Genomic DNA, 15,378 nt, shown 5'->3' with positions numbered 1-15,378 from the left:
CCCTACGGATCAGGCAGCACCCCTCTCCGTGCCCTGAGGGGGGGAGCATCAAGCCCCCGCCCCAGAGCAGGCAAGGACGTCCCAGCATTTGCTAAAAAATCCCCACTCAAAATCCCCTACTCTCCAAAATACAAACAAGTTCAACACACTAAGACTCAAAATGAAACTGGAAGGCTATAGAGAGAGACGGGAGACGGAACAGCCGAGACGAGACTGAGTGGCCGTCGGAACCCGAGGCAGCCGCAGGAGAGCAAGGAAAAGCGTAGATGCTGGCCGTACATACCACTAGGTCTCTCAATTCATTTATTGCATTTATATAATATATATATGTATATATACATACATATATATATATATATATATATATTTAAACTTTTACAATAATTTTAACTTGATAACACCCAAGTTTAATTTGGTTCTTGTCTTGTTTAATACATATAAAATTAGGCCTCTAAACAGCAATCAGGGGAAAACGTTGCTTTCAAAACCAAGAGATTATCCTGAAGATGAAGGGAAAAAAACAAGGCTGCTGGCAGGGCTGCCACAGCAACTCCCTTGCGGGGGCTGCCCACCCACTCCCTCCTCGCCTCCAGTTCGGGGCAGCTGCCAGGCTGGAGCTCAAGGCGGCTGTGGCTGCGACCTTTTCAACTTTAGGCTCCAGGGAGTTCCCGGAGTGGCCCTTCACGAGAACAAAGGCGGCTCTAGACGGGAGGGAAGGTCCTTTGCGCCTAGAGCTGCTGAAGAAAAAACACACCGAAAGAAAGAACCAGGGGAAAAAAAAAAAAACCAAACCCAGAGGGAACAAAGCCCCCAAATTTTCACTGAAAGAGCAGAATCCCAAGTTTGCTCATCCTGGGCGCAACATGCAGCAGTCGGGTCTTTGGGAAGGGGGGGTGAGATAAAGGTACATCTCCAAGGTGCTTCTGGAGCCCCCACCCCTACCCAAAGGAGAGAAATCAAGCCAGCTCATCCCCCCCCCACCCCAAAGAAGCTTAGCAGGGAACAGGTGGCAACTGCAGCCAGGCATCCACACCCCCCCCCCAATTCTGGGAAGTCTGGTGCTGAAAAGGGCAGCCGAGGCCGAAAGGGAGAGGAAGGGGAAGCAGGGCCCCCTCCCCCAGCTGCTAGAGCGGAGTCCAAGGGCGGGAGCTGAGCCGAGCAGGCCCCCCTGCTAAGCAGGGCTGGTCTCTCATCTAAAGCAGGGAGAGGGTGGCTAATTCAACAGGGCAGGCGTCCCCACAGCCCATTCCGTGTCTCCAGGGCTCTCAGGAAGGCATGCACTGCACCCGGTCCGGGCCCTCCTCGTCTTCGTCCAAGCTGTCTGACGAGCTGAGGGAGTCCTCAGAGTCGCTGTCAGCCGCTCCGGTGCCTGGATCTCGCTGGCGCTGCAGAAGAGAAGCAGCCTCAGCGTCACGGGCGCCCCGATCTTTTCGGACCCCTCCTCCCCCCTATGTGACACTGCAAGACGAGTTGAGAAGCAGCTTCCGGGCCTTTGAGAGGCAGGCCCACTGAGGAGGCCCAGGGCGGACCCTTGTTCAGGGGTCCCAGAAACGGTCTGACCCCGGGGTGGCTTGCGGAGGGACCCTGCTCTGCCCCACTACAGCAGGGAGGGTCTCCGCGCCCCGAGTCAGCCGGGAGGGCCGCTCACCCTGTGACGCCGCCGTGGCCGGAAGTGGTGCATGAGGAACCAGAGCAGGTGGCTCTCGTACATGTCCGCGTGGTTCAGGCTGTCCTCGTCCCGCTCCCGCTTGTTCTTCTTGATCACCTGGGGGGCAGCAGCAGGGTGAGGATGGACACCGGCACAGATGTCCATCCTCCCTGGGAAGACGGGGCTGATTCCAGATTGGGGAGGGGGAGAAGGACCCAGGAGTCTCCCCACCTCCTTCAAGCCGGTGAGCTGGGTGGGCATCTCTGCAGTGGGGGCCCAAATCTTGACGTCATAATCCAAGCCGCTGGTGGCCAGAACCGGGAGGTGGGGGTGAGGCTCCAAGCAGTTCACCTGCAAGGGCAGCGAGACAGAAAAAGGGGGCTGCAGAGGTTTGCGGAGGGTCCACTGAGCTCAGGGGCAGCCTGTGTGGACTAGGGATAGCGGGGACTGGGCCCCACATGCGCACCTGGGAGCCCCCTACCCGTCTTTGGTCCGCAGCCCCGAGGCCCCACTCACCACTCCTCCTTTGTCGCCTTGCATGAACTGCACCACCTGGCAAGAGGCCTTTTCCCACAGGAAGATGTGGCCGCAGTCGCTGCCGCTCACCACAAACTCGCTGTTGGGGCCGTAGAAGTTGACTCCCTTCACTGCAAGCAGACCCAGAGAGCCCTCAGGCCGGGCCGGGCTCTGGGCCCCCCTCCCAAGAGGCGCTGTGTCCCACACCTGCTCCGAAGACAAACCCTCTTGGTTGGGTAACTGGGCTGCCTTTGATTCGGACGCTTAAAAGTGAATCCCTCGGAAGGACACAGCAGGCCTTGCTCACTATGGCTGATTCCCCCCGCCCAGCAAACAGGTCCCTCTACATGCATCCCTGGCCTCCATTTTACATGGATGTGCACTGAAGGGGGGGGGGGCATTTTAACTGCCCCACCCTTGTCTCCTTCGGCCAAAAGGGGGGGACCTGGCCTGAGGGCCCCGGGAACCTCCCCCGGCCCCATATCAGGCCGCCCACGGCCAACTGGGGAAGGGCCAGGGGGGAGGGGGCCACCTGTGGCGTTGTTGCGGTGCCCCTTGTATCTCTTGATGTACTCGGCTCCGTCGCTGTGAGAGGAGTTGAAGAGATAGACATCCTCGTCGTTGTAGCTGGCCAGAAGCTCTGCAAGAGACGCACAAGGGAGCACCTGGGGGCGGCCGCCCAGCGTGGCCCCACAGCAGAGGGGCCGCCCTGGCCTTCAGCCTCCGAGCCCCGGAGGCCCCGGGCTCCCCACGGCCCGTTACCTGAGCCATTGTGGCTGTAGACCAGGCAGGTGATGTTGGCTTTCGACTCGCTGTTCACCTGGAAGAAATCGAGGGGCAGAATTCTGTCAATCCCCCCCCACAGCTCCCGCTTGCTCCTCCGCTCTCCTTCCCCGAGAGCCGCTTTTGGCAAAACAGGAATCCGAGGCTGGGGAGGGGAGAAGCGAAGGATCCCAGGATGAAGACGGACAGAGCCTGGAAAGCCACAACTTGGGGGGGGGGGACTTCTGTGGGATGTCTGGGACTCCCTCTGGAAAGACCCTCAAGCTGCTTAGTCCCCCTGCTGGGGTTGGAGCAGAGGCAGGAGGGGGGCAAGGGAAGCTGGGGGGGGTGGCAGAAGAGAAGGTCTCACCAGGTGGTGAGGGCAGAACTTCTTCAACACTCCATTGTTCTCGTTTTCATTGATCTTCCGCTGATCGTAGATCCTGCGCAGAGACAGGCAGAAAAGGAAAGCTGAGACCAGCAATCCAAAGGAAAGTCTCTAGAGGACCCCAGCCTCGTTCTCTCCCAGTCAAAAGCAAGCTTCTAGTCCTCAAGTTAACAGCCTTTTAAGGTATGACGAAAGCCCAAGCAAGGACAAGGCGGATCTCCTTCCTGGGCAGCAGGGGCCGGAGTGTGGCACCGCAGCTGAAGGTCAAGGGCCCAGCAGGGTCTCCCAGACACACCGGGAGGGGGGAGGGGGCTCTGCTGACCTGACGTATTCATCTCTGCCGCCCACAGCAAACTGGTCCGTGTTGGCTGGGTTCACGTAAATGGTGTAGAGTCCGACTTTCTTCTCCTTCTCTTTGGTCACGACCAGCTTCCTAGAGACACAAAGCAAGGCCATCAGCACCCTGAGCCGCCTCAGTGGGAACCACCAACAGCTGAGCTGCCCACTTACGAAGCCGGTCGGTCTTGTCTCAAGTCGATGGTGAAAACAACGGCGTCTTCTCCCGCCGAGAGGAAAGTGCAGGGGGAATCCGGTTCCAGGGCAAGCTGGGGGAGAGAAAGGCTGAGCTGGGGTGTCTTTTAACGAGGCCAGAGGGATGCAATCCCGAACTCAGCAGGCGAAGAGCTTCAGGATGCCTCCCGAGTGGCCCGGCTTGGCTCCCCGGCCCCAATGTTTCAAAGAATTCTGCAGGAAAGTCCCGCAGTTTGGAATTGTCTCAGGGTGGCCCCTCGAGGGAGAGCGCGAGCAAGTGTGTGTCTCCGCAGAGCTGTCCCAAGGGAAGGAGCAGGCAGCCCCTTGCTGGGTGCAGAAACCGAGAGCCAGGCCTGCGTTTTGGGGCGTGAGTAGCCCATTGGGCACGGGCCCTCCTGGTGAAGTTGCAGCCAGAGACTCTTGATGAACACCAAGAGCTCCCCTCACAGGGGAGTGGGCAGGGGGAGCAGAGGAGACCCCTCACCTTGTGCGATGCGCCCTTGTGCTGGGCCACCCGCTTCGTGGTCTTACAACACTGCGTGGCGGAGAGTTCGGCTACGCGGACCTGGCCATCCCGAGCACACATGGCCAGGGTCGAGTCTCCGCTGTTGGGGAGGAACTTGGCCTGCAGGGGCGAAAGCAGCCGGGGCTGGCAAGAGGTGGACGGCTCTGGCCAAGGCCGGACCCCCTCCGCCCCACCAGCAGAGCTCTTTCCAGAGTCCCAATCAGCCTCCCTCCAGGCTGGCAGTCCCTGGGAGAGCTAGAAGGGGGCCCCTCAGCCTCACTAGGCCCGCTGGAAGACCCTGCTCCAATCTCCAAGCCCCCCCCCCCATTAAGACAGAGCCCCCCCCCCCACCTGGAAGACGTTGCTCTTGTGGCCACTCTCGAACTGCAGCACGGGCCGCCTGCGCACCCAGTCCCAGACCACCACCTTGAGATCATCGCTGCCGCTGGCCAGCCAGGCCCCGCGCTGGTTGAAGTGCAGGGTGTTCACGCAGCCCCCGTGGCCCTCCAGGCCGTACTGCAGGCAGAAGCGCTGCACGAACAGCCGGGCCCCGCAGGCATCATAGATGAAGCGGGCGCTGGAGCCAAGCTCCCTCTCTCGCAGGGCCTGGAGGGCTCGCCAGCGTGGCAGGGGCAGCGCCATCGTCTCTGAGGCCACCCAGTCCTCCAGGGCCCGCTCGTCATCCGAGGAGTCCCTGTCCTGGTTGGGGCGCTTGCGATGTGTTCGCCAGCGGGAACGCTGGGCCTCCGCTTCTGCCTCCTCCTCCTGCTGCTGCTGCTGTTCTTCCTCTTCTTCCTCTGCCTCCTCTTCCTCCTCCTCCGAGGGGGAGCGGTCATAGGTCCGATTCAGTTCATTGATGGAGTAGTGCCCGGTCTCCTCCATGCTGTCCGAGTCCTTCTCTTCGGTGGAGCTCTCTGTGTAAGTCTGGCTGGGGCCTACCTCGTCCCCCGTCAAGCTGAGGCTCAGGTCAGAAGCCTCCACCTCCACCCCGGAAGACGTTTCGGGCCCCTCCGTGGTTCCAGACATCTCTTCTGGACTGCTGGACAAGCTTCCTGTGTGTAAAGACCACATTTGGGTTAGCAGGCTGAGCTGGCCTTCCCTCCATCCTTCTCGTACGCAAGGCTGCTCCCCAGAGGCGGCCGTGCCCAAATGCCCACAGCTGCAGGGAAAGTGCCGCTGTGATTCTGTCTGGCGTAGAAGCCGCTCCCCGGCATGGAGATGGACAGAAGTGGGCGTGTGGGAGGCGGGCTGGACCCTGCTACCCACCTACCCTCCAGCCACAGCTCAGTGAATTGGCCCAGAGCCCTTCAGTCTTGCAACCAACAACAAACACCAGAAATGTTTCTGCTTCTCTCTCTGGTCTTACCGTTAGGCATATTCGTCTTCTCCTCTGTGCTATTCCCCGTGTCTGACATCTTGCTATTTTAATTCGCCCTAAGAAAAAGAGAAGGAAACAGAGCAGCAGGTGAACTGAACCATTTGTGGCACGGGACAGATGCAGGAAAGGGCAAATCCAAAGGAAGAATCAGAAAGGTCGATCCATCTCCCAACCCTCAGTGTGGATCATGGCTCTCCTCAAGTCCATTTTGCTCCAATTCGCCCAAGACCTGCCTTCAGACATAGCACTGACGCATCCAGGCGAAGGAGGCAGCTGAATGCACAGATGGCCTTGCAAAGTTGCAGCCCTTCCCACATTCACACATAGCACCAGAGCAGATGCGCCTGGCAAAACCTGGAGCACCAGCAGTCGCAACATCAGGGTCCTTCTGTTGGGAAAACAGCTGCTCTGACACCTTCTCTGGAGAAAGGCCCCAACAGAGGTGGAGAGAGGGGCACGGAGGTGCTCTTTTCAAAGTCCTCATATTCAAGGCCCGTTTCACAACACAAGAAGGTCGCAAAATGTGAGCAGACCTTGACGAGAAAACTCTAACCACAAGGAAGGTTTCCGGGGTGGGATCGGCTGTATACAACTCCACTGTTTATTTTTCTTGCTAGATGACTTTGCTTATTTAAGATACTTTGTTCTCTGTAGAGCCAGATGGTTACCAAGATGGCTGATAACAACAAGCATCGTTTTAAAGACACCTACGCTTTTGAGCAAGTCTCCTAATAAACAGAGGTCTCCAAATGCCAGCTGAGATCTGACTCTTCGGTGCTAACAACGTAGGCACCACGTAGGCATACGTGGGGGCAAGCTTTCACCAGAACCCCCTGTATAGAAGCCGGACCCCCCCCCCAGGAGCTCCAGCAAAGGAGGAGACCCTCCTTAACCTCCTGGCCAGTTTATGCAGCTCTGGTTCCAGGGCCATTCGAACTGAGCATCTCTTTGGGAAGGTGTGGAGCTTCAAGGCCTGTTCTGGAAGACGAGCAGCTTCAACAGCTTCTTGGATCGCAGCCTGCCTTCCGCTTCGTCCCAGGAAAAGCCCTTGGCAGGAGGCACAGGGGATGTCCACCCCCCCCCCTTTGAACATAGGAAGAAAAGGCCTCCGGCGCTTCTCCTCTCTCTTTCCAAGGGAAGCCACACAAAAAAAGCAGGAGGGTCGCAGGCGGAAGGTGGCTCGGGAAGCGTCTGCAGGAGGACCGGCGGAGACTCCTACCCGCCCTGAGCTCAGCTGGTCCGAAGGAGCTAAAGATAGACAGGACGAGGCCCGCCGGCTTCTGACCTACGAAGGCCGCCGCGGGAGAGGAGGAGGAGGATGGAGCTCAGCCGCTTTCCCGAGGGGGGGGCGGAGGCCGCGACGCCCAGGGAAGAGCCTCGACCCGGGACGGGGGGGAGGATCCCCGGGGAGAGACTGGCAGCCCGGGCCCCTCCGCCCCCTCGGGGAAGAACCCACGAGCCGCCCCCTCCCGAGCTCCGTCGAGACCCTCGGAAAGCCTCCCCCTCCCCCAGACTCCCCTGGCCTGCCGCCTCTTCCGTCGGGGGGCGGGGGGGCTCGGCAGCACCGGGGAACCGGCTATCAGACTAAGGGGGGGAGGGGAGAAAACGGCATTTCAGAGAGCCGGATTTCCCCGGACGCTCCGTCCGCCCTGCTCCGGGGCCCAAAGCTCGGCTTCCCTTCCGCTGCAGCCGGACGGGAGGGTTCCCGTCTCCCCGACAGCGAAGCCCAAACGGAGGCGGACAGCCCCGACTGACTAGCCGGGCCCCGCCGCCCGTTCCCGGCTGTTCCGGGCGAAGGGGGCGGCCTCCCTCCCGCGGGGGCTCCGCTGGCCCGCACGCAGGCCCGGCGCGGCCGTGCCCGGGATCCGGTGGGGGAAGCGGCGCCGGGCCCTCGGCCGGGGACGCGGCTGCCGAGGCTGGGCCTGTCGGCGCCCTCCGGCCTCCTCGGGTACCTCTGGCGGCGGCTCCTCCGCCTGCTCCCGCCGCCCCGTCGCCGGTGCTGCCCCCGGGACGTCCAGGCGCTGCCGCCATTTTGTCGCCCAACCGGCGCCGCGCGTCTCCTTCCGGCTCCGCCGCTGCTCTTCGCGACAGCCGCGCTTTACGGCCCCCAGCCGCCGCGGCTCTACGGCAAAGGCGGGGAAAATGTAGAAAAACCCGGAAGCGCCTTAGAGACGGCTGGCTAGAGCGGCAACCCAGGCAGGAAAAAACAGAGAGCGAGTCCCGGTTGCTGACATGGGGAGACCAGAAGCACCGCGGTGTTTAACCCCCCCCCCCCCGCGGATCCTTGCTTGGCCGGCCGGCCTTTCCGCAAGATCGCCGAGTCCCTCCCCCCCCCCTAGGCTGGACCACCGAAGCAGAGCCGCCCTCGCACGATTCGGGCGCAACCGGACTTTGACGGCCGATTCCTCCTTCCGGGCCCTTTCACAGCCTGGCACTTCCGGGACCCCTGCCCGGAGGGAGCCGCCTTCCAATCTCGCCCTCTCCCAAGGCAGAGCCTGTGGCGGGACAAAGTTCTTCTGCCCTGACTAAAAGCAGCCAAAGGGGGTTTTGTGCCAAGGTGCCCACGCCCGGGGCTGGCCAGCCGGCCTTCCCCCACAGGGAAAGTGGAGAAGCTCTGAGGGAAGCAGCTCCTTTCCAAGCAACCCTAGAAGGTATGGGAGGTGATCAGAGGCTAAGACAGACCATCATCGCTCTCAACCAGTTCACACAAAAGCTACAAATCCTTCAGGATTTTTTACCCGTTAGGATTTGCACCCCCAAAAATAAGCTGTTCTGCTTCCTGCCGCAGAAGAGCAAGAAGCATCTGATAGACCACCAAGTGTCGCTTTGCCCACCCACCCCGTCTACTGTGTGCCTCTTCAATGTGTCTACAACTTGGAGATGCCCCGATCAGTCCTAAAAAATAAAAGTTACCACTAGACTGTTGAAGGTCCATTTTCCCCGTACCGTATAGGACCTGTGCAGTTTACAGCTGCAAGGTGAGCTGCTAGGGGCTCCATATGCTCAAGATTTGAAACGGGGGACTTTCTCTGCTCACAATGATTAACACAAATAATCACAACTTCAAACCATGAACCTCCACCTTTATTTCAAGAATTGCCCTTCCCAAACCTCATTCAGTCCGGCCAGATTCAGCCAAGGAGAGCGGCTCTCCCTCCTGCAACATCAGCTGCTGGCAGAAACACCCTTGTGGCCAGTGGCAAAGGCGGCCTGCTTCCTAGCTATCTCCCCATACAAGCAGTTCTCACAAAGCAGTAGCACTAATGTGGGACAGGGGAATGTTAATATTTGGGGCTACAGCAAAAAAAAAAAAGCCCCACACTGACTTTGGGCAAGTCCGGGGAGCCAGACAGCTGGCCTGGCATCATCAAAAGGGGCCCTCTAGCTCCCCGATCCAGAGACTGGCCGGCTGGGGCTCAAGGAAAGGGGCGGCTCCAATTACAGACACTGAACTGGGGGTCACAGCCAGAGCTGCCTGAGAAGAGCAGCAGAGCTGGGCCTTCAGAAGTGGGTGCAGGAGGTTTCCCTTCACGCAGAGGACTCTCATGAGCCACCGTTTCCTCCCTTGGCCTGATTATTTCACCGATGGCAACCTCATCCCATCCAGAGAGAGCATGTCCATCAACTCGGGACAGAAAAGAAGAGACGTTCCTGGGGCCTTCAATTAGTGCAATTAGTCTCTTCAGAAGCCAAGCGGCAAAGCTGGCACCTGACCTCAGGGTATCATCCCTCTGGCTTGCTACGTCCCTTGTGGGATCCCTGCAAAACCACGTGCCGGGTTTAGCAAAGGCAGCCAGCCTCTGGCATCTGGTGATGACAAAAAACGGGGTGGGGGGAGAAACAAAACACCTCGACCCACCACAGAGCCCTCCCATCTCCTCAGTCCCTTTGGCACGGGAGCAGGTCACATAATCTGGCACTGCTCGCCTCCGGCGCCTCCAGTATCAGGCAGATTCAGTCCTTCGAGGTCAAAGTTCAGGCCAGGAGGCTGGAAAAGGAGGAACTTTTGTTCACAACAAAGAAGCACTTCTCTGCAGAGAGTGAGGTGTTGTGTCCCTCAGGAAGGACAAGCTTTTATCTGGCTGTAGGAAACACCGGCGGGTTCAGGCTGCCCTAAACAGCATCCTCCATAAACAGGCACATTGGGGCTTGGAAATGCTCCCTTTGCCCACCTTCTTCCCCTTCGCTTTGTGAGGCCAAGACTGCTGGTGAGACCCTGGCTCTGAATCCAAGCCTGAGGAAGGTAGCCAAACAGACACTCACCGATTCTCCGGCCAGCTCCTTGGGAGGATGCCCCAGGTCCTGCAGCTAGAAGGCAAAGACAACAGTTAGCCCCCTGCCCCACGCGTCGCCCCCCACCGGCCCCACCCAGCCCCTTACCTGCTGCATCAGGTCCAAGATCGTTTCAAAGCGAGCCCTGTGCTCCAGGTCACCGTCCGTGGGCAGCTCAGCCTCGAACTGCTCGCAGATCCTTCCCATGACGCTGTGCTGCTCCTGGTACTTCTCATACTGCTCCTTGGGCAAGGAGTCTCGGTGTCTCTGGAGCCACTCGGGGTACTGGGGGGGGGTTAAGTCCACCATGAGCTCATGGATGGCCCACCTGCTGGACCTCCTGCCTTTCTGGGGGTGGGGGATGATGTTGAGCCACCAGACAGCCCCTTTCCCTGCCTTGCTGGACAGGGTGGCAGGGAAGGGGCATGGTGGGATTCTTGCTGTCGCTGGGGGGGGGGGGGCTGAATCCAGTCAAGGCTTGTCTTACTTTCTCTGTGATCTCCTTGAGGGAGGGGTAGAGCACGTCCTTGGAGAGCAGGTTCTGCATGATGCTGTGCATGATGGGCCACAGGTTGCCTTCTCCGCCATCCCCCTCCTCCAGGCCGAGCCCCTCCATCGTCCTGCTCAGCTCCTCCTCCGACACCCCGGAATTCTAGAAGAGGCAGATGGGAGTGTCCGCCCGCAGGGAGGGGAGGCCCGCGGGGGGCGGCGGGGGGGGGAGAGGGGCGCACCTGCAGGTCGTCTGCGTTCCTGGCCAGCCCGCTGAGCGTCTCCTTCAGGCAGGAGGTGAACTCCTGGCGGGACGCCGGGTCGCTCCCTGCAACGAGGCGGCAGCGCTCGCCGGGCTCTTCTTCTCCAACAGAGCCCCGCGACCCCGGCACGAGCCCCGAGGATCCCCGAGGGCGCTCACCGACTCTGCCCGCGGCGGCGGAGAGCCTCTCGAACTGCTGCACCAGCAGCGGCTCCTCGGCCGCCAGCTCCGCCATGGCCCGCTCGAATTCGGCGCTCGCCTGCGAGGCCAGCTCGCCCTCGAAGAGCTCCTGGAAGAAGGTCTCCTGCGCGGCCAGCAGCCGGCCCTGCCCGGGGGGGGGGAGGGAGGAGGCTGCAGGCGCTGCCCTGGCCTGGGGGGGAAGGACCCCCCTCCCCCGGGTCCCCCTGCCCCCCCCGCTTACCTGCGCCTCCCCCGCCGGCTCCGCGCTGCTCCCGCCGCCTCCGGCGGGCTCCCCGGGCGCCGGCGCGGCCCTCTCGAAGTCCTCCAGGGCGCCTGCAGAGAGGGAGAGGGAGAGAGCGCAGCCGGGTCGGACAGGCGGCCGGGAAGACCCCGCGGACCCCGCCGCCCACGCCCGGCCGGGCCGCTCACTCGCCAGCAGCTCCTCCAGCTCCGCGTCGGGCTCCGCTCCGGGCGCCGCCATCTCGCAGCAGGACCGGCCAGACGCCCCGGCCGCCCGGGGACGCGCACGTCGGGGGAGGGGCCGCCCGGCGGACTACGACTCCCGTCAGCCCCAGCGCGGGGGCGGGGCGGGAACGCTTGGCCCGCCCCTCCGTGGTTGCCTGGCGACGACTCCGCCGCATCGTCCGCCGCCGCCGCCGCTATGGGCAAGAAGGGCGAGCGGGGCGCCAAGGACAAGAGCGCCGCGCAGGAGGAGGAGGCGCGCATCGCGGCGCGCAGGGCAGAGCACGGCGAAGGTGCCGCCCCCCCCGCCCCCCCCGGTGCGGCCCCCCCGCCCGCCCCCCTCTGACGCCCCTCTTCTCCCCCCCACCTCCCCGCAGAGGAGTACGTGTGCGGCGGCGCCCTGGAACTGGACTTCCCCGAGCTGTGCGCCCGCGCCGGGCTGCAGGAGGCTCCCCGCGTGGTCAGCCGCCCCCACCCGCCCGCCGGAGGCGCCCCGGAGGAGCCCGAGGGTCCGGGCGGGGCCGGCCCGGCGTGGGAACAACGGGAGGCGCTGCCGGCGCTGGCCCAGATCCAGGCCAAGTACGGCTACTTCCGCCCGGCCGTGCAGGTGGAGCTGGAGCACGAGGACCCCAAGAGCGCCCGCGAGGTCTTCATTCGCAGTGAGTGGGGGGCCCCTCCGCGCCCCCTCCTCCCGGGCACCCCCGGCCCGCTCTAGCCCGCCTCCCTCCCGCCCGCAGGCTGGAAGATCGAGGAGAAGATGCTGGGCGTGCTGGCCAAGTGCCTGCCGGCCCTCGCCCACCTCCAGGCCCTGCAGTGAGTGAGCCCGCGAGCGCGGCCGGAGTGGGGGGGGGCTCCGGGACGGCGTCCGGCTGGGCGGCCCGGACTGCCCGGCTCTTTTCCTCCCCTGCAGCCTCTGGAAGGTCGGCCTGAGCGACGCCGCCTTCCTCGCCCTGCTGCCCATGCTGGCCGCCTGCGCCAACCTCAAGTAGGTGACCCCCATCCCGCGGCTGGGGAGGCAGGGTGGGCGGGCTGGGGAGGCAGGGTGGGCGGGCGGGGGCGGCCCGGTGGCCGGCCGGGCAAAGGCGGCCGAGCTTCTTCTCCCGTCCTGCAGGACGCTGGTCTTGGAAGGGAACCCTCTGCCCGAGCGCTCCTTCTACAAGCTGCTTTCGGAGGAGAGCAGGTGAGGCCCCGGAGCCCCAGTACCCCTCCCTCCCCTGCCGCCGGGGCCCTCAGGCAAGTCCAGCCATCCCCTGGCCCAAGACCTGGCTGCCGCTGCTCCCCTGGCCTCCTCCGGTGGGCACCCAGGAGGAGCCGGGGGGGGGGGGAGGTGGCCCACCCCACCCTCGCACCACCGTTCTTCCTCCCCAGCTTGGCCCACCTCTCCTTGCGCAACAACTGCATCGACGACCAGGCGGTGCTGCTGATCGGCCAGGCGCTCTCCTCACTCCGCAGCTCCAACAAGAACTTGGCCTCCATCAACCTCAGCTACAACCACATCACGGACATGGGGGCCACCCACCTCGCCAACGTGAGGCTGCTGGGAAAGGGCGCCTGGGCTCTGCTTGGCACACCGGCTGTCCCACTGAGGACGGGCGGTGGGGAGCCCAGCCTCAGGTGCCCCTCTCTCCGTGCAGGGCCTGCGCCTCAATCGGTCCCTGCTGTCCTTGTCATTAGCTCATAACCAGATAGGGGACGAGGGCGCCCAGAAGCTGGCCGAGGTCAGTGCTGGGAGGCTGCCCGCCCCATTGGAGCAGCCAGGGCCCCAGGGTGGCTGGAGGGCAGTGAGGAGGGGTCTCTCAGCCGGCTGCTTGCCTTGCAGGTGCTCGGCCCCTTTGCCCTCACCCACACGGAGGTGGTGGAAAGGCGACGGCTGCTGCTGGAGAAGGAGGCCCAGGAGAGAGGCCGCCTGGTGAGCAGCTGGGGCTCTGGCCTCGTCTATCACTGCCCCTGGGGCAGGCCAAGGAGCATCTCTCGCTTGGAAATTCTGAACGCCCCCCCTTTTCTCCTGTCAGCCCCAGAGACACTTGGAGCTGAAGGGCGACCGCCCGGCCAGCCACGTCAGCAGCACCACCATCGACAAGCTGCAGAGCGCCAAGGGTGCCAAGGCCGTCGTTAAGAAGAAGGCAAGCTATCCCGAGGGCGGGTGGGGGGTGTCTGGGGCAGAGAGCCAGGAGGGACATCAAGAAACCGCAGAGCCAGCCCCCCCCCAGGCAGGCAGAGACCGGCGTCTGGCCTCTTCCAGGAACCCACCAAAAAGGAGGAGAAGGGCCCAGCAGGTGGAGCGGCTCCTGCACAGCCACCGGCAGCCCCAGCGGCCCAGGCCAAGAAGGAGGACGCCAAGCAATCCAAGAAAGGTTCTGGCTGGGCCAGCTGGCCTCTCCCGCTCCCCGGGCCTCGGAGGCCTCCCCCCAGGCCCCTGAGCTCCAGTTCTCTCCTGCAGCCGTCCCCCCGGTGGATCCCAAAGCGAAGGGGGCCAAGGGAGTGAAGCTGGGTTCTAAGGACAAGCGGTCCCAGATCCTGGAAGTGGAGGTGAGCCCCCCTCCCCCAGGCTCTAGCCAAGTCCAGCATGGATGGCTGAGCCTCATCCCTCCCCCCCCCCCAGAACCAGGGTCTGCCTATCCTCTGCAAACAGTCCCACCTGGCCGGAATCTTAAGTGGCTGGGGGGGGGGGCAGCCGTACCCTCCTCTCCCCCACTCCTGCAGCAACTACTGTACCTGCCTGCCTTACCCCCCTCACCCCCCCCCCGCAGCAGATCCTGGAGCCCACCGAGATGATGAACCCCTTGCTGGAACCAGCAGAACACCGCGAGGGGCAAGTTTTCCTTCAGGGGAACCGGGTTTTGATCTACCTGAACCTCATGCGTATGTCAGGGAGCAGGGCTTGGGGGGGGGGCTTTCACAGGGTCCCAAGGTGGCGGGAGGAGCTTGACCAGAGCGCCGCCTTCCCCTCCTTGCCTCCCAAGGCAATCACATCTCGGAGAGCGGCCTGAAGGCCTTCCTGGCCACGGTGGAGTACCAGGTCAGCCGGATCCTTCCTGGGGGGAAGGGGCCAACCGGCCTCCTGCATCTCTCTCTGGCGGTGAGTCCCTGCCAATCAAGGAGGGTGGGCGGCCCCCCTCCTTGCCACCAGGAGTCCTCAACCCCTGCCCTCACCTGGGGTCCCCACCTTTCGGTTGACTCTCTCAGAAAAACCTCTTCCCGGCTGAGAGCAAGACCTTCTGCAGGATCCAGGAGCTCATGGGGCCCCGAGACCCCCTCCCCAGGGCCTCCAAGCCAGAGGAGGAGCTGCTGGCCGCTGCCCAGTAAGCCCAGCCCAGCTTCTCGCCCAGGATCCTGTGCCCGGAAGCTCCAAGCCAAACCTCCGGGTGGAGCCCCCAAGACTCCCTTGTCGACCGGAAGGGCGGATTTCTCTATTCTGCCCATTAAAAGCCACATGAGAAAACCTGGAATTATCTTCTGGTGTAAAAAGTTACAGGTGGGGGGGGGGGGAAGACTGTTAAACCTGGCGGTATCGGAGGGCCCACGGGCGCCCCTCCTCTCTGGCTGGGTGGTCCAGATCCAAGGGTGGGCACCAGCCTTCCCGCCGGCAGGGCAGACCCTCCCTCCAAGCCCACCCCTCTCCTTTTCAACTCAAAGTCAGGGGACTTGTGCTGGCAGAAGAGCTGGACAGCTGTCACTTTTAAATGGAAAAACAGACCTCTCTCACGTGGTGCAAGAGGTTGAATATTTTACTTTTTTTGTTGAAAAATCATTTAGCACTGAAAGCAATAAAATAAAATTGGCTTTCAGCATTGTAACTCTGGTGCAAAAACTCCAGGGATGGGAAGGGGCCGGGGAGAGCCGGCTGGCAGCAGCCTCAGAAGAGCCAGGGGAACCGGCCTTTCCTGGGGGGGGGGTCTGGCAGCCCCGGCTGCTTCAGCAGGCACAGCTGGGGGTGTTCCCAGTGTTAAAAGCCCCCCCCCCCGTCAGCTCAAGCCCTTCAGCA

At 62.6% G+C, this 15,378-nt stretch overlaps 3 protein-coding genes across 7 annotated transcripts; 1 reads left to right on the top strand and 2 right to left on the bottom strand.

The window, feature by feature from the left end:
• Window positions 1-384: 384 nt before the first annotated feature.
• DCAF8 (DDB1 and CUL4 associated factor 8) lies at window positions 385-7,838 on the bottom strand. 2 transcript variants are annotated; one of them, XM_039318524.1, is made up of 14 exons: window positions 7,681-7,838; window positions 7,247-7,312; window positions 5,717-5,784; window positions 4,702-5,402; window positions 4,330-4,470; window positions 3,825-3,919; window positions 3,637-3,747; window positions 3,297-3,369; window positions 2,927-2,984; window positions 2,697-2,804; window positions 2,165-2,295; window positions 1,880-1,999; window positions 1,649-1,765; window positions 385-1,385 (listed from the first exon to the last, which is right to left on the bottom strand). In XM_039318524.1, exons 3-14 carry the CDS (start codon window positions 5,763-5,765, stop codon window positions 1,266-1,268), a joined length of 1,824 nt encoding a protein of 607 aa, XP_039174458.1. In that variant the 5' UTR covers window positions 5,766-5,784; window positions 7,247-7,312; window positions 7,681-7,838; the 3' UTR covers window positions 385-1,265. The 2 variants fall into 2 exon arrangements, with proteins under 2 accessions (XP_039174458.1, XP_039174459.1); XM_039318525.1 differs by lacking the exons at window positions 7,247-7,312; window positions 7,681-7,838 and adding an exon at window positions 5,962-6,570.
• A 956-nt stretch (window positions 7,839-8,794) lies between these two features.
• PEX19 (peroxisomal biogenesis factor 19) lies at window positions 8,795-11,515 on the bottom strand. Its single transcript, XM_039318533.1, has 8 exons — window positions 11,361-11,515; window positions 11,173-11,264; window positions 10,911-11,076; window positions 10,732-10,817; window positions 10,488-10,652; window positions 10,109-10,285; window positions 9,992-10,036; window positions 8,795-9,716 (listed from the first exon to the last, which is right to left on the bottom strand). The coding sequence occupies exons 1-8, from the start codon at window positions 11,410-11,412 to the stop codon at window positions 9,633-9,635; spliced, it is 867 nt and encodes a 288-aa protein (XP_039174467.1). The 5' UTR covers window positions 11,413-11,515; the 3' UTR covers window positions 8,795-9,632.
• On the top strand, window positions 11,513-15,187 carry LRRC71 (leucine rich repeat containing 71). Of its 4 annotated transcripts, none has more exons than XM_039318528.1 (14): window positions 11,513-11,686; window positions 11,771-12,052; window positions 12,131-12,206; window positions 12,304-12,378; window positions 12,505-12,573; window positions 12,762-12,921; window positions 13,028-13,111; window positions 13,213-13,302; window positions 13,406-13,516; window positions 13,636-13,747; window positions 13,834-13,922; window positions 14,147-14,255; window positions 14,357-14,472; window positions 14,618-15,187. In XM_039318528.1, exons 1-14 carry the CDS (start codon window positions 11,593-11,595, stop codon window positions 14,828-14,830), a joined length of 1,680 nt encoding a protein of 559 aa, XP_039174462.1. In that variant the 5' UTR covers window positions 11,513-11,592; the 3' UTR covers window positions 14,831-15,187. The 4 variants fall into 4 exon arrangements, with proteins under 4 accessions (XP_039174462.1, XP_039174463.1, XP_039174461.1 ...); XM_039318527.1 differs by having other exon boundaries at window positions 11,518-11,686; window positions 14,144-14,255; XM_039318530.1 differs by having other exon boundaries at window positions 11,525-11,686; window positions 14,144-14,255; window positions 14,580-14,835.
• Window positions 15,188-15,378: the final 191 nt, after the last annotated feature.

This window comes from Crotalus tigris, unplaced genomic scaffold, assembly GCF_016545835.1.
Source record: "Crotalus tigris isolate CLP2741 ecotype Arizona unplaced genomic scaffold, ASM1654583v1 scf7180000021444.432893, whole genome shotgun sequence".
NCBI lineage: Eukaryota > Metazoa > Chordata > Lepidosauria > Squamata > Viperidae > Crotalus > Crotalus tigris.
This window is presented reverse-complemented; position numbering and strand designations above follow the sequence as displayed.

What these genes read in the sequence shown, in the direction of transcription:
- PEX19 (XM_039318533.1), bottom strand. Translation starts at nt 11,412, where the DNA reads ATGGCGGCGCCCGGAGCGGAGCCCGACGCGGAGCTGGAGGAGCTGCTG. An exon ending in CGCCGCCGCGGGCAGAGTCG is followed by an intron (nt 10,818 to 10,910) that starts GTGAGCGCCCTC and finishes GCCTCGTTGCAG; the next exon opens with GGAGCGACCCGGCGTCCCGC. An exon ending in TCTTGGACCTGATGCAGCAG is followed by an intron (nt 10,037 to 10,108) that starts GTAAGGGGCTGG and finishes TTTGCCTTCTAG; the next exon opens with CTGCAGGACCTGGGGCATCC.
- DCAF8 (XM_039318524.1), bottom strand. Translation starts at nt 5,765, where the DNA reads ATGTCAGACACGGGGAATAGCACAGAGGAGAAGACGAATATGCCTAAC. An exon ending in GAAGACGAATATGCCTAACG is followed by an intron (nt 5,403 to 5,716) that starts GTAAGACCAGAG and finishes CTTTACACACAG; the next exon opens with GAAGCTTGTCCAGCAGTCCA. An exon ending in CTACAGCCACAATGGCTCAG is followed by an intron (nt 2,805 to 2,926) that starts GTAACGGGCCGT and finishes CGTCTCTTGCAG; the next exon opens with AGCTTCTGGCCAGCTACAAC.
- LRRC71 (XM_039318527.1), top strand. Translation starts at nt 11,593, where the DNA reads ATGGGCAAGAAGGGCGAGCGGGGCGCCAAGGACAAGAGCGCCGCGCAG. An exon ending in AGGCCGTCGTTAAGAAGAAG is followed by an intron (nt 13,517 to 13,635) that starts GCAAGCTATCCC and finishes GGCCTCTTCCAG; the next exon opens with GAACCCACCAAAAAGGAGGA. An exon ending in GATCTACCTGAACCTCATGC is followed by an intron (nt 14,256 to 14,356) that starts GTATGTCAGGGA and finishes TTGCCTCCCAAG; the next exon opens with GCAATCACATCTCGGAGAGC.